The sequence below is a fragment of the Camelus bactrianus genome, chromosome 5 (genome assembly GCF_048773025.1).
Source record: "Camelus bactrianus isolate YW-2024 breed Bactrian camel chromosome 5, ASM4877302v1, whole genome shotgun sequence".
Classification (NCBI taxonomy): domain Eukaryota; kingdom Metazoa; phylum Chordata; class Mammalia; order Artiodactyla; family Camelidae; genus Camelus; species Camelus bactrianus.
In genome coordinates, this window is record NC_133543.1 from 70,635,007 (window position 1) to 70,659,248 (window position 24,242).

The window sequence follows — 24,242 nt, forward strand, 5'->3', positions numbered from 1 at the left end:
CTCTTCATGATTGCTTTATGTTGAAGGTAGAAAGAGATGCTTCTGGCTTTCCGTGGGCTTAAATAGGAAGAGAACATCTTCTAAGGTGCTAATAGAAAAATTATTTTTTTGGTCAATTTACCTGCCTTTTATTCCAAATGCCCCCACTAGACTGGAAAAAGGTCCAATGTGACCACTCACCCTGGGGCTGCAGCTTTTTTTCCAGACTCCTAGCAAGGCCTTTTCTACTCAGTGATTTCACTCCCTTCACATATAATTGGTTTAACACAAATGTAAAAATAACTAACATTCTTAAGAGTCTACTAGGCACTATGATAAGCTCTTTCCCTGTGCTGTATAATTTGGCTATTACATATATATGTTAATTTCTTAATGAATTAAAAGTATCTGTAACATTTAGATTAGACTAATATGGTACATCCAAGCTAAATAAGATTTGCCAGCAACATTAATTGTAAATATATGTACAAAATCAAGGTAGTGATGTTTAATCTCACCTTTACCTTCCAGTAAACTGGTTTTTGTTGCCTAGAGCATTGAATTAAAGAGGATTTTGAGTCTTCATCCAGTCGATGCAGGAAAGAATACAGTAATCGTATTAGTTTCCTGTGGCTGCTGTAACAAATTACCTCAAACTTGATGACTTAACAGAAATATTATATCACGTTTCTGGAGGCCAGACTTCTGAAATCAAGGTATTGGTAGGGCTGCATGCCTCCTAGAAGCTTCAAAAAAAAAAAAAAATCTGTTCCTTCTGCTCTTCAGCTTCTGGGAGCTGCATTTGTTCCTTGGCTTATGGTTTCATCACTCACATCTCTGCCTCCTTCTTTACATTGCATTCTCTTCTGTGTATGTGTATCTAATTCCCCTCTGTCTTTCATTTATAAGGATAGTTGTGATGGCATTTAAGGCCTGGATAATCCAAGATGATCTCATCTCAAAATCCCTCACTTAATCATATCTGTACAGACCCTTTTCCAAATAAGATAATCTTCACAGATTCCTGGGAAGAGGATGTGGACGTATTTGGGGATTCCTTATCAGCCCATGATGATGATTGCTTAGCAGTCTGTGCCATGGGCAAGGGGGAGGAGGGTTGGTATAGCATCAATCAGTAAAATGCTAACATCAGTCACAGAGAGATTATTGAGAAAGAAGGTGGTCAGTAAGGTAAAACCATCCAGAAACTCAGAAAAATATTAAGAATGAAGGAAAACCTGTTGATTAGTGAAAAGGAGGTTACTGGTGACTTTTTCAAGAGTACTTTGAATAGTTAGAATGCGGGAAATTTGTAGAAAAACTAGAGCCTGAAGGAGTGTAGGACTGTAAAATGAAGAAGTATCCAAAGTGAGAAAAGCAAATATTCCTAAAGTCAAGAAATAGCAAAATTGAAGGAACTTTCACTTTTAGAATATGAGAAATCTAAATATACTTGTACATACAGTGAAGGTGCCAATATGGAGTGAAGGTGAAGTTTTGCTAGAGGTAAACAAGGAAAGGTAAAATGATTCAAGGGAACAAAATGGAAAGAGGCCAAGAGTACATTTCACAGAGTAAATGTGAAAGATAGAAATGGTTTTTGTTTATTTGTTTTGTTTTGTTTTTCCTGCTCAGAGATACAGGTCATAATAAATGTAATAAAGAGCCAAAAAGGAAATTAAAAACTAAAACAGAGGGGTATTTTTGGAGAATCAAATCAGAATAGAATTGAATCTATGCCTTTCTCTAACAATATTTGAAAGTTTGAGAATTCAATGATGGAAGTTGTCTTTGGGTAAGGAGTGGCAAATTATATGCTGGTGGTAAATGCTTTGTTGTAATAGTTAATATTGGAGTTCAGGCTAAGAGAGAGGTAAGCGAAGCATAAAAGAAAGCAGGCATTAAAAAATCAAATTATTAAAAATAACTCCAGTCTCTTTCCCACAACTGTGAGGCCTTTCATGAGCTGACCCCTACATGCATTTCTGATCTCATCTCATGCCATTTGCAGCCCTTTCTAAGTTCCAGATACGTGACTCTTCTCAGAGCTTCCAAAATTTGCCAAGCTCTTAGGCTCTTTCCTTGTATGTTCCTACCTGGCTTCTTTTCATATGTCAGATCTCAGGACACATTTTTTTGACTATCTGTCTGAAGTAGCTCTAGCACCATCATTTTATTACCTATTGCAATACTCTTTGTTTTTCATTGTCCTTAATACAATTTATACTTATTTATACATCTGTTTCATGTTTCTTTCGTTTTCCTGTCTATTGGTTGCCTCTCCCAGGAGAATGAAAGCTCATGAGGATTGAGAAGCTTCAGTCACAGTGCCAGGCACGTAGTAGGTCCTCAATAAATATTTTGAAGTGAATAAATGTATACCAAAGAGATAGGAAAATATAATAAGGATAGGAGGGAAATTCAGTGTAACTGCAGGTATGGAGAAAGTAACACAGAAAGTAGAATTCTACCTTGTAAAAATTATTCACGAAGCTCTTAATTGTGTTGCACTGTTACATAATATCTAAATCTGAGACTCAGCCACCCAGTGAGTGAATGATGGAGAATGGAGATGAAAAAATTTCAACTCCAAAAGTGAGAAGGATCCTAATCTTGATTGTTCAAGTTCACAAAAATGACACCAGGGATTGGAAAGGAGTGTCACTGAGCAATGGAGACACACTTAAATTGATGGCATATTAATTCAGTCTAATTACTGCTCACCTACTTGCTCTAGTAAATTATTATTTATTCTATACATGAGGGAACAGATGCAGATTTCATTTATTTTATTATCTGGGTACCATCTGCAGCAAAACAGATTTGTAAAACATTATTATGGGCCAGTCATTTTATCTCATTTTTCATCATTGCCATCACCGTTATCTTCTTGGTTCCATCTATCACCATCGCCCACTCCATCCTAAGGAAAGGCGTTTGTTTTGTGCATTCACAAACCTGCTGACTGTTGCACTGAGCACTGTTTTATATGTGTATGTTAATTGTCTATCTTTTCTTTTTCTCTACCCTCCTTTTTATCTTCCTTATCCCTGATGCAAGGAGATTTTCCCCATTTTCAGCTAGAGGGCATTGATTAATGGTCCATAGACATAATGAAACAGTGAAAGTTTGGCTGAAGTTAACATTTTTAAAAAACAGAATAGCCCATATGTTTTCAATGACAATATATATGTTTTCTTTTTGTGAAATTACTAACCAACGTGAGTGAGAAAAGAAGTTTAAGTGGCAAAGTATAAACTCCTGAAGGCTGGGCAAAATCATACCTTAATGTGACAAATGGTATTGCTCACTTTTATTATTGTATAGAAATGTCTTGCCTTCAGATCGAAATAGAGATACAAATAGCATAAGCTAGAGAATAATGGCACATGTGCTTCAGAGCTTTTTATCTATGCCCTGGTCATCCCTTGATAGTTTTAAAAAATGTCCTCATTTAAACCAGACCTCATTGTAAAGAAAAATGTTCTTGTTGTTTTCATTGTAGCACCTGTTACATCCTTCCTCTCTGTCCAGTGAGAAAACTATTTAATTCACCTACAAAGAAAATTTTGTACAGCCAAAGGGAAAACAAAGACAGAAAATAATTTCATTTATGAAAAAAATAGATAAGGCACCTGTCAACTTGTATTTATTCTAGTGGCCTTTGGTGACATTTTCTAGTGTCAGCAGCAAAGATTCCAAAATTGCTTCCATAGGCCCCACACAGAGATAGGTAACAGAGGACATTATTAATTTTAACCCAGTAATTTATTGAAATCCAACACTCCATTATTAAAATATTGGGATTTTTTCCCTTTCCATCCCACTCATCACTCTAAATGAATCCACATTCTCTTCTCTTTATCTCTTCCCTTATCCCCTCAAAAAGCCATCTGCTATTTCTTTTATGAAAAAAATAAAACCTACAATTAGTGTCTTGTTCATCTTTTCTTTTTCAAAAAAAAAAAAGAGAACTATTATGCAAATACTCTGCAATTTGGTTTCGAATACTCTTTGTAGTGTGATGAGCAATTTTCCTTAATAGAATCCCAGCTTTTTTGCCAAGACTTACTAATAGATTTTTTACAAGAGAATTTTCATGTGACTTTTTTACATTCTTCTGATGTAAACTTTTCATGTGCGTATTTAAAATGGGAGTATCATTACTCGAGTTGTAAAAGAAAAGCAATTGTTTATATGTTATCCTGAAAAAGAAGCCTGAAATAACCTTAAAATCTTTCTTTTTACCTTAAATTTCACCATTTTCTTTATCTTAATAAACGGTCTGTACCAGATAACCGTCTCAGGAAATCAGAGAAATATATTTTCGTAGGCTTTTTCTGAAAGCATATTGCAAGTGATGGCAGTTTACCTATAAGTGCAAATTTGTTGTTTGAGTTACTCCTTAGGAACTAGAGGGTAATTTGACGCAATTCTTTCAGGGATGGCTAATGTCAGGTGTTTGGAGTTGTCTCCTTATTAACAAGATAGGCATCTACAATTCGAAGTGCTGATGGAACTGAAATTAAAAAATCACATTCTTTTTACTGTCATAAGAAATAGCACTGTACTCAGAATTAGAAAACCCAAGTCTTCACACTGACCCTGCTACCTGCTCATCACACACCTGGGGCAGTAATCCCCCTTAGCCCTGGTTTTCTTATTTTACCTCCTTTGACTGCTTCGTAGGGTTACAGTGAGGATCGAATAACTGTTGCATGTTACTTCCTTTGTAATCGATGATAGAGACATGCATTTGATAGAGATGTTATAGAGGTTCTCAGAGTTCTGTATTTCCTACAACAGCTTCACCCTGGGAGCTTGCCACAAATACAGATTCCTGATTCACTTCTAAACTTGATTACTTGGGACTAGGTCTTGCAAAGCGATCCTTGTGGTAATAAACCTAGGTGACTCTGATGCACATGAAGGACTGAGAGTCACCAGAAGAAAAATAGAATGCAATCAGGATAAATGAATTTAATGTAGTCAGGTGCCTAATATTTAATATCCAATTAAATATCTAATTTGGCACTTGATTGAGTTGAGACTTAATTTAATTAGATGTTTTGCTTATTTGTTGATGTCTATGTGTATATTTATATATGTACCTATCATAATTCAGTGAAGGAACCCTGTGGTTTACATTTTCAATATTGAAGTTAATTAGCATTTAATTTATTAATTGAAATACTAGATTGAATAATAGACCATGTAACTTGGTTAACATTCCTATTTGTACTATCCTCATAACTACATTGGTTTGCTTTACGTTAAATGTTTACTGAAATACACAGGAAGTAAAACCAAAACGTTTACACCACGTGCATCTAGATAGGACCGTATTCATAGTAATAACTCAAAAAACTGACTTTGCTAATTGTGCAGAAACTTCAACCTCAATGGAAGTCTCCCCAAATAGTTTGGGAAGTACTGGGCATCTCCTATGAACTTATCAAGCCAGTCTCCCAGGTGCAGTCACCCTGTGGTACCTACATGCCCTTTCTTACCAGCTCTGGTCCCCTTGTGGAGCTTCTCTTCTTGCTGAGCCACTGAGGGGTCCTACCCCTGGCACTGTTGACTGGTACCACTTGAAGCTGCCACTGTCTTTGCCAGAGGTGGTGCCTCTCAGTGGTTCCTGAGCTGCCAGTTCTCCAGGTGTTGCAGGGATGTTGGGCTCAGCAAGAGAGCATGGAAACTGGTGCTCCTGCTTATTCTTTGACTCATCAGGTTTCCCAGAGCTGCTGGGGAGTAGAGGATCCCATCTATTTGGAAGCCATCTGGAAAACAACAATTTCACCTTCTGCCCCAAAAATAAGGCTCAAAAAGAAAGTTATTTGAGTTAAACTGGCACCATTTTACCAGCTTTGTTCTTCTGTTTGGCTTCATACATCTCCTTTCTCCAGGCCTGTGTCCATACTGCCCCACTCCTCCTTACTCAAAAATTATGAGGTTATATTTCCTGTAAGACCCTGGCTGGATCCAGTAAAATCCACATACTCCATCACACTCACCCCGTAATTGTGAATAATCTTTAGACTTAGCTCAACTCAACATCACTAAACTAGTAGGAGAGGTTGAAAGTGAATAATGCCTTCCCAAATAGCTTTTAGGTAATGATAATCATTTTGAAAAACATCAAACACTTCTTCAAGGCTAATAATGGTGAAAGACAGCAGTTTCTAGGGTCCCTCTTCTCCCTTCCCTGCCCCCATTTCCCACAGCCTAAAGTAATCACTTTCACTTTTTCAGCAAATTCTTCCTTTACTTACTCTCTAAATAATATGCTTATACTGTCAACTCTTGGTTTTTCAGTTTTCTGCATCACATACTAACTTCTCACTTGAAACAACAGAAACATACCTTCACTTCCTTCCCGTCACCACCATGTGGAAGTGTCCCTCCCTTTCCTTCCTTTTCCAATACAATCATGTGACGCTGGGTTATATTAATACTTCTGTTTGTTATTATGCTCATATAACTATTTGCAGCTGAAGCTGTGCTTTATAGTGACTATTGATGGCTCACTTTTCTTATGTAAATCTTGTTTTACCTTGAATTAATTTCTTTATTTCACTTTTATTCTTTGTGTGTCACTAATTTGCCCTTCAAATTCTGCTAGAAAATACATACATATACTCTTAATGTATTTGAAATGCATTAAGTTTTCTATCAGTTCCATCTTCTTGCATCATTATTCCCAGAACAATATGTCCTACTCTAGTCTGGACTGGCTACTATCTGTCTCCTGGAATATCCCTTCACTGTCATTTCCTTTTTTTCTCAATTAAATGTACTTTTTTTTTTTTACCTCTTCTAGGAGTTTTATGGTGTTATGTCTTATATTTAAGTCTTCAAGACATTTTGAGTTTATTATTGTATATGATGTGAGGGAGTGTTCTAATTTCATTGATATACATGTGACTGTTCAGCTTTCCCAACACCACTTGCTGAAGACATTGTCTGGTCTCCACTGTATATTCTTGCCTTTGACAAATGTCACAGATTAATTGGCCATAGGTGTGTGGAGTTACTTCTGAACTCTCTGTTCCATTGAGCCATATGTCTCTTTTTGTGCCAATACCATGCTGTTTTGATTACTGTAGCTTTGCAATATTGTCTGAAGTCTGGGTGGGTTATGCTTTTTAGTAGATACAAACTATATATAAAACAAATAAGATCCTATTGTATAGCACAGGGAACTATATTCAATATCTTGTAATAAACTATAATGGAAAATAATACAAAAAGTAATATATATATATGTATAACCAAATAACACCAGAAACTAACACAACATTGTAAATCAACTACACTTCAACTTTAAAAAATGTATTTTTTTAACCACTCCACCCTTTTATTAAATGAGAACATCTAACAGAGAAAGAAAGAGATAATCTTTTACTTGTGAGATAATCTTTTTAAAGAATAGACGTGTCTATATATTCACTCACTTCGTTGAAATTTTGCTGGATATAGAATTTGAGGTTTAAACAAACTGTCAGAATTTTGAAGTCACAGCTCCATCTGGGAGGAGAAACTGGAGGGTGACCCCGGTTTTCACCATATATAAATTTACATAACACTACTATTTTCACCAGAGTACTTCTCGTTGCATTGCCTGGTAGCCATAGTCTGCAGTCCTCTTGGTTCAGCTTCTCCTAAGGACGGAGGGGAATTTTCCCTGCTGCTAATTTAGGTTTTGGATTTCTTATGTTTGCAAAGTGAGTTGCTACCAGTAAGCCACTTCCTGACTTTAGTGTTCTATCTTTATTACCTCTTCTCTATGATTGTTGGCGTCTGGCTTTTTGTTAATTCTGTTATTGTTAGTATGGTGAAGCCAAGGAGAAGTGGAAGTAAATGCGTGTCTTCAATCCGCCATGCTGTCTTAAACTGCAGCTCAATATTATAGCTTTCTGTTTTCAGTTTTTTGTTTTGAAAAATTTTGAAGTACAGAAAATATTCAGGAAAGTACGATGAACATTCTCATGCCTTCAGATAGCTAAACTTGATAATAAATTGCCATATATGTGCCAACCACTCCGTGTTTGTGTATATGTGTGTATAAGGTTATATCAATTTCAAATTGGAGTAAAGACACTTAAAATAACTTTTGATTGAGGTAAAACTTTAGGATGTGCTATGAATAACCATCATATGTCCACATTTTATCTCTGCTAAGCATAGGTGCCTTTTTGGTTATGAAAAAGAAACTCAAACTGTTTTCTCACTTCGTGAAATGAGAAAGTTGGAATGGACAAATTTTCATAGTCTCACCTAACTCTCAAATTTTGATCTATGAATTAAACATAACTTATAATTTTGAAAATGAACAAAATTTGAGTAGAAGCAAAGTATGGAGCAAAATGTGTTATTAAAATGTTTATTTTTCTACATAAATCCACCATAGGCATATTATTTTTAATTGTTCATATTGATATTTATAATTTATAAATGACCCCTATGTATGCTGTCTGAATCCACACCCATAACGAATGATTTAACTTTGGGCCACCTTATGCTAAAAACTGCGTTTGTGTAGAGTATCGTGCTCTAGAACCAAATATCAAAGTTTAAAAATCCACAGTATAAGTCAGGATCCATTTCAACATACTTGACAGTAACTAAAATCTAATTTTGTTCCCATTACAAAAGAGAAAATACTGCTATTAATTTTATATACAGGTATTCTGTAACATTTTCCATATTAATAAATGTATGGTCTTTATTTTTCATTTAATTTCACTTGAATTAAATCACTTTAGGAATGTAATAGCTACCGTAATGTCTTTTCATTTTTAATTGACTCCATTGAGTGAGAGTACGTTTTAAAATCATTATCAACCCCATTAGTACAGTGCAAGTAACAATAGTTATAAAGAACTCTGAGTTGAAATAATGGTATTCTGTTCTTTCTTCTCTTAGGAAGCTCTGATCATGGCAAGTATGGATCATCCACACTTAGTCCGATTATTAGGTGTGTGTCTGAGCCCAACCATTCAGCTGGTTACACAGCTCATGCCCCATGGCTGCCTGCTGGATTACGTCCATGAACACAAGGACAACATTGGATCACAGCTGTTGCTTAACTGGTGTGTCCAGATAGCTAAGGTAAGTGCCCATCACTTCTAATCTTCACAGTTTGGATAGTCTATCCGTTTAAAGCAAATAAATTATATTTGCTATATTGAAAGATACGTTATAAGGGGGTATTCACATTATGACCATAGATCAAACATGTGATCATACATATATTGGGTTATTCTGTTCTGTGCTGTTTGTCTTATATTGACCAAATGCCAAAACAAGTAACTTACTGCTCAGGAGGAAAAACTTTTACACTGAATTTTTTGGACTTTTTTGTTTGCTTGGGTATAGTTTAGTTAACAAACGAAATTCAAGAATAAAAAGATTGAAGGTTTGAATTGTTTCATTTTTAGCTGATTTTATTTGAATAGCATGTATGTTAAATTCTCAGAATTAGAAATGATCAAATTCTATATATTTTCATAGACATTTTGATAATTCTCAATTGATCTTTAATGTTTTCTTTTTCCTTTTTCTTTTTTTGGTCTGGCACAAGATGTCGGGCATATAATATACATAAGGAAAGTGGTGTGGATCTCAGTACCCAGGGTGATGGAAGGAGATGGCTCTGTGGTGAATTAGAAAACATTTACTCCCTTCTTGGGGACTGTGTTTTTTTTTTTTTTTTTTCCCACTAGAATTATCAGATATTAATTCTGGATTTTTTAATGTGACTTTTCCAAATTTAAATCTTGGCTCAAACTTTTGAAGCCCTCTGTGAGCCAGACAAAACTTTCGTGTTCTCCAGGCCACCAGCGTGAAACTTTGGTGTGCATATTTCAAGTTCAAAGAAACCATTTGAGATTGTCTATACTGAGACTATTTCTTAAAAATGTTCTCCAAGATAAATAGATCTGAGATGAGTTTTAATTCACTCTGTCAACTCTTACATCAAATATGACTGGATATTCTATACATTCTCCAGATCTGGACATTTGTATAATATAAAGGCTACAATGTTAATTTAGTAGTTTTAGCCTATTTCTTTTTACAATCTACAGATGAATAAAAATATATCACCCGAAGCAGAAATTTGAAATGATTCTTAAAATGCAAACCCAAAAAATTATTTGAAGGAAAAACCCAGTTTAGTTTTATATACTGTAAATCTCCATATCGTTTCCTTATGGACCATGTATTATAATTTAGTGAATATTACATGACAAGCTCACGATTGAGAGGATTCTTTATGGTAATGAAGTTTGAAATATAACTCTTTAAAAACTACTGTACTTATCTAAGAACTTCTATAATTTATAGAGTGAGCTAAATATGCAATAGAAACTCTCAAATCATCCTAGCACTATAAATGAAAACAAAACTGTTTTGAATTTCTTAGCTCTTCTCTGTGTTACCCGCAGTCTCCTTCATAATTTAGGTTTTGTCCTTAGGGATTCATGGCATTAATATATCATTTATGCAAGACTGTACACTCTAATAATAGAAACTACTTTGAGTTCCCTGAATAATCACAACTGTTTGAAACCTTTTTGCCTTTGTAAATGACATTCCTTCTGCTTAGAAATATTTTTTCCTAACTTCTTGATTCATGCAACATGATCTTTTTCATCCACGAACACTTGGGCTTCCTCTTCTTTTGAAGCTGCCCCTAGTCACCCTCTTTTCTCTCTGAACAGAAGTAACTTCTTTCTCTTCCGTATTAGTTTGGTCATTGGTGTATTGAATACATTTGAGTTAGTTAAATGTTACACTGTGTGTTTATATAACTCTCTGACTGAATGGCATATTTATTTGGTCATTAATCCTTCAATAAATAGGTGTGGACACCTACCATGTGCCAGGTCCTGTGCTGGCTGAAAAGTCTCTCTATAATCTAATGGTAGGAACAGACATTCAACAAGTAAAGCAATCAAGAGTAGAATTAAACCCTTTGGTTTAAATTTTGAAGAAAAATAACTACAAGGAAGACCCCAATGAGTCCTAAGGGAGACGGTTATGGGAAGAAATCTAGGCAGAGGAAAGATTACACAGAGCCCTATAAATATGATGACCTTGTAATTTGTCATCCAAAGGAACAAATTTTCCAAGTGAAAGGAGGCTCTGTATCAGGACAGCAGGCACACAAATGTCCTAAACAGATTAAGGTACGTGGGGACACTGTGTAGCATGAAAAATTTGGATTTGATTATAAATGCAGTAGATATTGAAGTAGTTTGCTCTGGAAGTGATATAATCCAGTCTATTTTCTAAGGAGATCATGCCAATTTATGTGTGAAGATTAGACTGAAGCAATGCAAGAATGGAAGCAATGCAAGATTCGTTAGAAGTCTGCGGGTAATAAAAATGAGAAGTAAATGGGATTAAGATATATTTTTGAGACAAATTTGGATATTTGATTATTGATGAATGGTTGATAGGGGAGGGGAGGATGGTGGCGCTGTTGCCTGAGGTGAAGGAAGGTTAGGGATTGAACATAGTTGTAGAAAAAAAAAAATCAAGAGTTCCATTCCTGACGTGGCAGATTGAAAAGGTTTGTAGAACATGAAACTAGAGATATCAATTAGGTAGTTGAATTTGGTCCAGACTGCAGAAATCGTTTTAAGATTTATAAATACTCAACTATAGAGGAAGATATAGATTTCCTACTAGTTACTGACTTGGTCTGATTCATATTTTTCCTAGCATTTGAAATTGGGTATTCCATATAGGTAGCTCTTCAATGAATATTTAATAAATATTTTTAACTTATAGAGAAAAATTTTTAAGTCTGCCCTTAAGGAGGGAGTCCTTCCTTTATCTTTTTTTTTTTTTTTTGACATATGGTTATTTAATTTATTTATTTATTGAAGTATAGTCAATTACAATGTGTCATTTTCTGGTATAGAGCAAAATGTTTCAGTCGTACAAATGCTTACATATATTAGTTTTCATACTCTTTTTCATTATAGGTTACTACGAGACATTGGATATAGTTCCCTATGCTATACAGAAGAAATTTTTTTAAATCTATTTTTATGTATAGTAGTTAATATTTGCAAATCTCAAACTCCCAGTTTATCCCGTCCCACCCCCTTTCCCCCTGGTAACCGTAAGTTTGCTTACTAAGTCTGTGAGTCTTTCTGTTTTGTAGATGAGCTCATTAGTGTCTCTTTTTTTCTAACTTTGGGGGCAGAATTGTGTAATGGGAACAGCATTAGGGTCAGAAGGACCTGTGTTAGCATGCCGGTGCCCACTTTTTGGTTTTGTGAATTTGAGTAAATTATTCAACCTTTTTGAATTTTTGATTCTCAACCTATTAATAGTTAGTAGTTGTTATGTTTTTTTCCTTATTTGTAAAGTGAGTGTAACAGTATCTACCTGTAGTAGGTTAGAAAACGATCTCTTGCCTTCAAGATGTTGTGTGAATCTGTTACTTTACATGTTAAGTGGGATTGTGTGGATGTGATTCTATTGAAGAGCTTGCCATGGGGAGATTATCCTGCATCATCCAGGTGGGCCCAGTGTAATCCCAGGATCCACACAAGTAGGAAGCAGAAGGATCAAGAGTAATAGAGGGAAGGTACAAAAACGGAAGCAGAGTTGGAGTGACGTGCTTTGAGGGAGGAGGAAGGGGCCACCAGCTGAAACATGCTGTCGCCTCTGGAAGCTGGAAAAGGCAAGGAAGGAGGTTCTCCCCTCGAACCTCCAGGAGGAAAGCCAGCCTGCCAACACGTTGATTTCAGTCCATTTAGAGACTGATTTGGGATTGCTGATGTCCAGAGTTGTAAGAAAATAAATTTGTATTGTTTTAAGTCACTAAATTTGTGGTAATTAGTTATAGCAATAGAAAACTAAGGTACTTCCTTACAGTGATTTGCAAAGATGAAATAAAATAGCTCATGTAAGGTCCCTGGCCCAGCTCCTAGAACATGGAGCATTTAAAAACAATCTTCTTTTATTGGCTATAGATTGAAAGCCCTGAAACAAAGAATTGTTTTAGACATGTCCATAAAATATGAGTAATTTGGTCTAAGTAAAAACAAGTTCTTTACAAATAGCGATTCCGGTACCTTAGAGGCTTCTTTTTCTTTCCTTCCAATTCTCACGAGAGAATTTATGACAGTGGGATGTCACCTTCGTGATTACTCCAACAGCCCCTTTCATTTTGAGTGCATCCCTTTTTATTTGTTAATGAAGCAGGGCCAGGATGTGAGTCTGTAAAATAATCAGTTTAATTTGTGTTCTAACATACCTGTGGAAAGTATAACAGTAAGTAGAAGAAATAATAATTCTAGCGAACATCAAGTGCTAACAACTGTGCAAGGCATTATTCTGTTTTACTCATTAACTAATTTTTCTCATCACAGACCTGTGAGATGTCATTATTATGTCCATTTCACAGATGAAGAGAGTCACAGAGAATCTAAGTTATCTGATTAAATTCACACAGCTAGTAAATAAATAGTGGACCCACTAATCTATTTTTATATATAAGGAAGACAGTATTTTTTAAAATTTCGTGCATATTCCCAGTTGTCTTTCCATTCTTCCATTGGTACATCACTCTATAACATTTTCTGTAATAGAAACACACATTTAAACACCAAAATTGCTTCTTCTTAGAGGCAGCCATATTCCCTCTACATATGCTGCATTTAGAACTTGATATAATTTGGTAAGCAGAGCAGAACATATTATTATTTAATGTTCGTATAATGCCATCTGCGTTCCTGGTGCTTCACAAATCCAGGATAGAGGATAATTATGAGAATTCCTTCTTTCATAGTTGTAGCTAACTAGTAAACAGTTTTTAAAGGACAACTTCACAGATTCTGAAAAGTGTATGTGAGTTTGGAGTGAAGGAACTTCGTGGTGAGTAACACTGATAATGATTGTGGCCACGTGGACAAAGCATGTCTTACGCAGTGGGCGTCAGCTTGGTGCTTTATCTACTTTGTATTATTTAATCATTACCGAAACTCTAGCAGGTATGACCCATTATTCTCCCAGTTTATCAATGAGGAACATGGAGGAACTTAAGTCCTGAAGGACACAGCAGTAGTAGGAATGGGATGTCTGGTTTCTGTATCAGGTAACTAGGATGCCTGCCTGAGCCAGGTCTTTAAACTATTCTGCACTCTTTCCTCTCCTAACACACATACACACACAGACACACACAGACACACACACACAGACACACACACACACACACACACACACAGACACACACACACACACACACAAACCTCTCACTGCAGCTTAAAGTCACTTGCTCTCCTCCAGCAGCATTTCTGAGCTTGAGGAGATGTGAGGAGCATGACACTTTATCTGTAGTTGTGTCTCATCCCCACGCCCATAAAAGAGAAGTTTCCATCGCGAATAGTACTTTTTACTGTCTTCATGAGGATTTTTTTATTGCCCTATCATCAGCACCTATGTCCCATTTTCAGGAGAAAGTACTAGTTTTTCATTTAATTACAGGGGGATTTTTCTTAAACTGATGTTGTACTTAGAAAATATTATGAGAAAGCAAGCTCAAAACTGTTCTGTGAGCTATCATTCTGTACCAGGACTGGTCACAAGTGACGCTATCAATTAAGCATTTACAGCGTTTAGTTTAGCACTGCTTTGTGTGAAGCATACAGACTCTAGGACCAGAGTGATTGGGTCCAAATCTCAGGTCCATCACTTATCAGCTCTCTGGTCCTTGACAGGTAACTTAATCAATCTCTCTGTGTCCTTGAAAATGAGGATAATCAGAGTACCTGCTTTATAGAGCAATTATGAGAATAAAGTAATGCTTGTGCTAAAAATGCTGCTTAGCATAGAGTAAGAGTGGCCACCTGTGTTATTTTGGAGAATATCTGAGGTGAAAACAATAAGGAAAGACACACCTACATTCATAATTAGAATACCCTAGTGATGTCCTTTCAGAAATACTCAATTTTTAAATCTCAGATATAAAAGATTTAATGTTTGTTCTTACACCGTCCTGAGGGCAGGAGAAGGTTCTCGCATGTTCAATATTTAATGTTTCTGACTTGGGGAAGAAAGAGCTTGAGTCTCCCATTCTCATGTGCTTTCTTACACAGGCTCCTAAGATGCTGTTCTCCATGTGTTATTATCATGACCTCTAATTTTCATGTTAGGTAATTGGATTGTTTGTAATATCAAACATGTGAAACCAGTTAGTCAATTGGCAAAAAGCTAAGGTCAAGGGTAATCTTCGAATCAGTCTGTTATTGAAGAGGAGCAAAGGAAACATTCTGATTTCTCAGTCTCAAGCTAGAAATCGTTAACACTGGTTTAGCTTCCCTTTACTGCACAGATTTTAGCTTCTGACTTCTTTCTAAGGAAAAGATTATCTGAGACATTGTTGTTGTTACCATATTTTTAAAGCCTGAATGTAGAGTATTGGCCACTGTTATTTTTCAAAATCTTGAAACCTTCCTCAGAGTTTTGCTGGCCTATTTTTCTTTACTGTCAGATTTTCATCTGGAACTCCAATTGATTTGTGGTTTAATTCAAATGTAGTGTTCCCAGGGCTTTTTTTTTTTAGTGGTTTACCATTGAAACTAGCTAAAGAGATGATTCTAAAAACATTTGTCAGGGGTCCGTTGTATACTTAACGATGATTCATTAATTGAGTCATGAATTGACCCATCCTTAAAATTCCAATGAAAATAAGTAGAAATAAGAATGACTTGATATTTTAAAGAAAAAACTGACCTAATATATTTAACCTAAATAATTTTGATTCTGCCTATCAATAAAGACTTTTTCAGTTATATTTTTGCAAATAGATTGATTCCAACATTTACGTTTTCTAAGCAAACTTTCACTGTTCAAAGGTCATTATGAATTTCATGCCAGTTTAATAGATTTTTTCAATTAACCTTCTTTTCTAAATTTCACACTCTAATTTGTTTGTCCTCAAAATTACTTTTCTTGTCCATATAATAGTCTTAATTGGAGCTAATGGGAGTTCTATTATGAAATCTAATTTTTTTGTGGCTATTGAGAGGTGTCTGTGGACCTTAATTTTCTTTATACTTGATGGCAGAGTGGGAGTTAATATGAGGGGCCAAGAGGAGAAAAATACCTCTATCTCTCTCAATTCAAAAACATAGTTCACTGTGATTCGAAGGAGAGATTTTTGTGTTAAGAAATAAATTCCTCTTCCATACAGATATGAAGTCTTCCTTAGGCTTAAATGTATTACAGGAGCAGAACCTTCATTCACTTGCTTTCTTTCCTCTTATCCATCTTCCTCTAGCAATAGCTACACAGAATGTCAGGAAGTTGTGATTTCCCTTTTAATTTAGCCATTTCTTTCTACATGAATAAGTTAGATTCAACTCTGAACGTCTGATGTTAAACGCATGAACTGGATGATGAAATTTCTGATTTGTTTGTGGTCAAGACCAAATTCTATATGTAGTATGACCTCTATATATATATGTACACACACACATATATGTATATCGCTTAAAAATAGTAAATACATACTCTACAGAAGAGACAGAATACTACTAACATTCTGGAAAAGACAAAATTGGCATTTATTATACTTATTAATATAATAATGCCTTTTAATACTGAAAAGTATTTAGATATTTGTGAATACTAATTGACTGAATGGGTTTTTAGGGTCTGTTTTGACACAGAGAAATTATTATATTTTGTAACAGTGAAATACAAGAGACATATTGGAATTAGAAGCCACAGCATTAGTGACATAGCCAAATTCCAATTAATGACATTTCATAATTTAAATTAAAATGGATGATTTTTTTTTCTAGTCACAGCCACTTTTGAGGAGAGACAAGAATGAAAGGTAGCTTATTATTTATCACTTTTACTGCTGTCTTTTAACTTTGAATGCATTATATATTCTAAAGAATTGTCACTAGATCTTTAGAGAAATTCAATAGCCTGAGTATGATTCAGTGGTAAAATTTTATTCAGAATAAATGCATTCAGTGACTTTCCCAGGGTCCTGCTGTAAAATAGTCGAAGGATGAAGAACTCCACTCAGAATCATGAACAAGTCATTGATTAGTTCATGAACATAGAGTGTTCACACAGCCAAATGAGTGAATTTTTGCTGGATCTCTGTCTGCTATTTAGATCTATTTCCATATTAGTCATTGAGATTTGAATCACCAAGTAGAGTCTCCATGGCCTTTGTTTAACCAGCAAAGACTCATTTATTTATTCATTTTGAAAATATTAAGTTATGATACAGCAGGTACTAGCCCAACATCTGAGATTTCAAGAAAAAATAAGTCTCTCTATCACAGTTTTTATATTCCACTGGGGAAGACAGAGACAAAACACAAGTTAAAAAAAACATGTGTGCATATATATATATATATCTCCTCATGTGTTGAGAGATGAGGGATGGGACCACCCAGCAGTGTTTCAGGGCAGGATTTAGGAGGAAGCAGCACTGTGGTCCAGTTTTTGCTGTCACTTACCACCTGTGTGACTTAGGTAAATTCCTTACTGTCTCTAAATCTGTTTTCTCATCTATAAAATGGGCAACAGCCTCCATTTGTCCAGCTCTTGTGATGGTTAAATGTGATTATGCATCAGCTTTGCACATCTGCTACCAAAACTCCAGTGCGTAGTAGATGTTATTACAATAGCAAGTAAAATTATGACATATTGTTTAATATTTATCATCAAAATTAATTTAGACACGACTTTTACAGAAAGAGAGCATAGTGTAGCAGAAAAAAATATGAACCATAAAGCAATATACCCTGGGTTTGAATTCTGATTCATAATTATGAAAGCTTTAAGAGTCATTTTCTCTTTTGCCAAATGAGAATACTTGGGCCTGCGTAAAAGGAAGCAAAGCTATGTTTGTCAAATTTGAATTAATACATAAATAGGAGCAACTGATATTAATCTGAAAAATTAGGCAATAGTTTCTAAGAACACAAATATATATATATATATATATTTCTTTATTACTTTGTACTCATGTGTTATATTCCTTATTCTTTTGTACTTATTTATACCCCCTTATTCACTTGTAGTCACTTATTGCTGTACTCATGAATATAGCAAACTTCCATGGAGAACCTACTATAATTACAATGGTGAAAGAAAATGGATTTTGGAATTAGAAAGATCTGGCTTTGAAGCCCAACGGTACTAGTCATTAGCTGTGAAATTTGGGTCAAGATTCTTAAACTCTCTGACTTCCTAATCTAAACATCAGGATAATAATACTCACAACAGAGGGTTATTGTAACAATTAAATAAAGCAATAAATTGTGTCAATATATCTGGCACATAGTATTGTTCAGGAAGTATTGGCCTTTTGTGTGTGTGTGTGTGTGTGTGTGTAATTATACAGACCTGTGCTCTCAAGGCCATTCATTTCAGAAGAGGATCACTCTATATTAGCATAATAAGGGTTCATTTGAATCTCCCCCACTCCACACACACACACACACACCCCAAGACAAAACACAGATCTTCCCTAGGGAAGTTTTTTCTTCATTTCCTCATATTAAATAGAAATAAATTTGGTCTGAAATACTAGATTGGCAGAAATCACATTACTTTATTATTATTTTTTTCTAAATCAGAATGATTCAAGTTTGGTGCTCACTGATCAGAGTTGGTCAGAAATTACATTTTAATCATGTGTTGGGAGATCTCCATAAGGATTCTTCTAGAGATACTGAAGAATCTGATGAGGAATGCATGATGTCTGGCAAACAGGAGCAGAGTCTCCATCTTGCCAACCTTCATAATTGGTACAGGAAGGTCCTCCTTGTGCAGCTGTAAGGAAGCAGGGTTCTTTAGTCTCCATGTCCAGTATGCACAATCCTTGTAGCTTCCAAATAATTTTCCTTCTCCCTCTTTTTATTTGGCATAAGTGTTTATTGTTCGTGAGTTTGGGTGTGCTGGGTAGCTCTGTGATCTTGGCTGAGCCTTCTGGAACTGCCACCAGTGATTCCGTCTTCCCTCTTGGCTCTTGGGGAACCTAAGCTTTTTGTGCTAGGTTGTTGGGTTCAGCCTCTTTTATGTTCCACCCTCACCTCCACTGCTAGATAGAAAAAAGTCAGTTTCTCAAACAACAAAACCTACGAGGGGCTCATTTCCTGGGTTCTGTTGCCTTGGAATTGCAATTTTAGGTACTACAATATAAAAACCCTTTCAAAATGAAGAACCTAAACTAGAAACACACAGATAGGCCTACTTACTCTAAAGAAGCAAGCACAAAACACAAATTGATATCCTAAAGTAATTTGCTGTACACAAAAGGAAAGAAAATTAATAGAAAAAAATCTCTTGGACGGGACCCATTCGAAGTTCCTTTATGGAGGCGGTGAATCTTTAAAAGAATTAATACCTGAACTTGTTGAAATTTTGGTACAAGGAACTCCAGAAGATTATCCAATTCACTGATTAAACATTTTTAAGGCATGAAATTGTTCTGTCAAGTGAATTTTACTTGAAAATCCAAGCAAATAAAACTGAGCCATACCTACAGCAACAGAGGATGTTGAGAGGGCTTCACGGAACCCTGCGGGTACCCTCGCTCCTCACAGAGACCAGTTCTAAGACCATCTGATGTGCCCATGTTGAAGATGGGGAAACGGAAGCCTAAACAGGTGGCAGACTCCATTTAAGGCCACACATCTTAGTGACAAAGCCACAATCTGAATCCATTCATGACCCACTCCAGCCTACATCAACTGACGGCCAGCATGCCTTCCCCAGAGTCTATAAGATTTGTGGATGTCTCATTTGTAATTTAGGTGAAATAACTACTACAGTATTAGAGAGAATTAGTCTAAAGGATCATATACCTCTCATGATAATTTTTAAATGATGTAACGAACTTTTCCCCCTATACAACATTAAATGAGAGGCAGCTAGCTGTTCTTGCTTTCAGGTACTTTTGTGTTTTCTGCTTACCTTCCAAGGTTTTTTGTTTTTTGTTTTTAAATCTCCCCTTTCCACCAATAGTTTTTCCTCTCAATCTTTATATCAGAATGTCTAATAACATTGCAGCCTCCCAAATTGGTGATAAAGCACCTGGCTGAATTTGAATCATGTTTATCCCCTCCCTGAAACAACCTCGTGCTTTTTATTTATGTGCCAAATTCTCATTGCCTTAAAGGAGGATGATATAAAAAAAGGTAGTAAGGGGTAAGAGAGAATCTCGATTGTACCAGATGAAAATGAAGTTTATTGAGGCAGTTTCTAGAGCACAGGTCCCAGAATTGCACTGAAGCCTTAATTATTTCCTGGGGTTTTGCATGAAATATGATGGTCTCTCCCTTAGAGAAGTCATTTAGGTTTTTTCTTGTCTAACCTATAAAATTGCAAGCTTCCCTTTTGCTTTGCTTTGCCTGTGGCTTTGTTTGGCGTGCTGAGCAACTCTGATGCAGCCAGGAAGTTACTCCATTCTAGAAATGGCAAAGATTTTCATTTAGCTACCATGCACATCCAGAAAGTAAAGAGCTTAATTTCTTTACTGTAAAGGTATAGCTAGTACTTTTAATATACTCTTTTTTTTTTTTTTTTTTTGGACAGAGAGATGAAAACTTTCCCATCCAAATGGATTAACTTGTACTTTATGTGTGTAAAGTGTTCACAATTACATCTATTAGTCATGATTATGTGAATGAAGCTTGGGATTGTAGCAGATTTTCAGAGCACAGTGATTTTCTCAAATGCAGAATCGAAGTATCAGGACCTGCATCCCTAGTTGACGGCTCACCTGTGGCTTTTGTTTCTCAAACTGTAGAGGTAGACGGGTGTTATAATACTGCTGTCAGGAAGTTGTGATATATAATCATGAGCTTTCAGATGTATGCTTGCAATGACATTCTTCCCACAGATTTCAAGATGTTTCTACTAATTCAGAGAGTTAAGACGTGCATTTTTCAGCACATAGGAGAAACAAAGGATGAGGAGATCAAGCAATTTGGAAACAGAAAAACCATATTGGGACCGAAGACAAAATACAGATTTACTTCCTCTACACCTGTCCAAATTCTTCTCCAGATAGATTTTTTTTTAAACTTTTTATTTTGAAATAATTATAGAGTTATAGGAAGTTACAAAAAGTTGAATGAACGTTTCCATTTATTTCTCACTGATAACATTTTGCATAACCGTAGTACAGTATTGCAACCAGGAATTTGACATTGGTACAATCCACAGAACTTATTCAGATTTCTTCAGTTTTACATAAATTTTGTTTGTGTCTGCATATTGTGTATAATTCTACGTAGTTTTGTCACGTGTTGCTTCATATAACCACTACCTGAAATCAAGATACAGAACTATTTCATGACCTCATGTCATCCCTTTATAACCATACAAACCTCCTAGTTCTTTGTTTTCAATTGTACTCAAGTCTTGCCATGATCTATATTTGTAATTATGACTTATTTTTTTAAATGTCTTTTGAATTTACATTTCACACATTGCAATAGTCAGATAATACTCTGAACACTGTTTGAGTCTAGCATCAATAATTTGGCAGAGTCTTACTTCAAAAGATATTCTCTATAGAGCTGCACACAAAAATCTTCTAAAACAGTGGCTATGAAGTACGGGAACTTGGTTCTGTGTAGTTAAGTGAGTTAGGAGGGATGTAACCGTCAAAATGTAGTATTGGATCTTCTTACAGTTACTTGGTGGGAATATCTACACTCCGACTTCTGCATCTTCTAATTACCATAGGAAAGTGGTTTAGCAGGTCACTAGCTGCAGAAGAGAGATAGCCCAATCAAACGCAGAAGCGTGTAGAGCCAGAAGGGAGGAAAATTAGGTTAATAATGAAGACAGACTGAAAGGGAATGAGAGAAAGCCGTTAAGGCTTTATGCTCATCTTCTACATTTTGAGAATATTCAAAAACTTAGAATAATTATATTTAGTACCATATGTAAGCTGTGAAATAACATATACACAGCTTGTATGATATGTATGTGTGTGTACAAATGTAAATATACACAGATACATATAGGCACATATATGTGCTTTGTTTTGTATCTTGAATCTAAATATGTTAGTGAGACGAATTAGGAAGATGTTTTAAATATAGAGTAGTTCTATGTGGCCAGAACTTCACAATATCCAATAAATACATTTATATGGAAAGGAGTACAGGATGGGGAGAGTCATTTATTGTCAAGATTAGAAATATTAGGCTATGTATCTGAAACATTATGCTGTACACCAGAAATCTACACACTGTAAACTGAATATACTTCAATTTAAAAAAAGAAATATTAGTCTGAATAGTATTTGTACAAAATCTCACTTTTTGTTATCTAAATTGGATTGATTAAAAGGAGCTTGTTGGCAGATGTTTGTTATTTTTCATCAGGCGAAGGTGAGAGATGAACAGAATATATGTGTAGCTGTAAAAAGGAAGGGGCACTGAGCGGTTATGAGCACACGAAGAGTGGCTATGGGTCAAAGATTTTATCCTTCATTAAGAATCCGTTTCCTAAGCTCAGTATCTACCCCATCACAAAGCGAACAAAGGATGAGCTTAATGACAGTCATCTATCAGCTGGCCACACTTTAAGCTTCAGGATTCTGCTATTCCCCATGCTCCATGCCTTGACAAGGCTGATTGTATAATTACGGTCCTACATCACCTACTCCTGGTGCCCTTTCACTGGCAAAGACCAGAACTAGGGACGTGGATGATTACCGCCCCAAGCAAGCACATTAGCATGAATACAGTTTACTAATGGGGCTGCTCTATTAGAAATTATACTATAAGGTTTAAGCCAAGGATTTTGTTATAGAGTCCCTTGTAAATTAAATATCAGATTGAGTTGAGCATTAAAATTTAAAATATTTTATTTTTTTGAAACAAAATGAATATGTTCATATTCTTTCTGGTATATATTAAGAATTACCACTTATTCTGCTAAAATGAAATAAAATTTATAAAGCTTTCACAAGAATACACAAGTGCTAAATAGAAGAATATCCTTAAGTTAATTTCTTTTCTTTCAATTTATTTTTTATTTTACTTTATTTAGGGTGGGGGGGCAGTAATTAGGTTTACTTATTTATTTTTAAAGGAGGTACTGGGGATTGAAACCAGAACCTTGCGCATGCTAAGCTTGTGCTCTACCACTTGATCTATACCCTCCCTTCTCCTTAAGTTAATTTATATATGAGGTTAAAAAATTCCATTAAAATATAGGAGTGGCTTTTGTGATATCAATACTGCTCTTAATCTGTGTGCTGGTACTCAGTTTGTGATATATATATATATATATATATATATATATATATATATATCTATATCTATCTATCTATCTATCTATCTTCAAAAAAAGTTTGAGTCTTGTTGCTTATATTTTGCTTTGAAACTACTGGATGGCTATTTCTTTAAAGTTTTGGCGCATTAAGTCAAAACACCAGCCTGAAATGGTTGTTTCTACTATTGACTGAAAGAATGTCTGGAAATCCCTAAACCAAGCATGTACAGCTAGAGATCTTTCATGGTGGGATTGAGAAAATTTCACGAATTCTTCCCCATCATGATATGCAATCAGTCATGACTGGTGCTAAGTGCAGCTTTTGTGAAACAAGTTGTCTTGTCATAGTTTGGTTTCATACAGACTAATGATGATAGTTTGTGGCAGTAGCAAAAATGGAAAATAATGATCCTTATGTCTCTTTAACCTAAGTGTTCATAAAGTAAGATCCATCCTAGCTAACATTCATCAGCTAACACTTGCATTGAAGCTATGCTTGACGTTGGGCTACAGGCTTTACATGGAACATCTCTTTTAATTCTTACAACAAACCATAAGATAGATGAGATTACATATTTAAATGACTTACTATGTGTAAACTATCTTGCACACTGCCTGGTAGATACTAGCGCTCAATAACATTAGCAATTATCACTCTTATTATTATTGTTCATGTTATTCCCATTTTACATGAAAACACTGAGACTCAGAGAGGTTACGTAACTTGTCCAAGGTCACAAAGCTAATAAGCATGAATGTCTGATTCTGGCACAGACAAACAAGCATTTCCATGCAGCACCATTATATTATATGCTCTGGGGACAGGGCAAGGTAGTGACCTCAAATTGATAGGACCCCAGCTGAACTAGTTCTGCATCTTAATTAGATAACTGAAGAAAATAATTCTTATTTCCTGTCCAAATCTGTAAAATTTAAAGTATAAAATTTATCTAAGCCACGTAATTTGTACC

The 24,242-nt window shown here is 35.4% G+C and overlaps 1 protein-coding gene across 6 annotated transcripts in view; it reads left to right on the forward strand.

The window, feature by feature from the left end:
• The window catches only part of ERBB4 (erb-b2 receptor tyrosine kinase 4), a 985,443-nt gene that overhangs the window by 815,853 nt on the left and 145,348 nt on the right, over positions 1-24,242 (forward strand). For all 6 annotated transcript variants that reach the window (XM_045520468.2, XM_045520469.2, XM_045520470.2 and 3 more), the window contains one exon: positions 8,905-9,090. In XM_045520468.2, the coding sequence (XP_045376424.1) occupies positions 8,905-9,090 (186 nt within the window). The remainder of the gene's footprint in view (positions 1-8,904; positions 9,091-24,242) is intronic.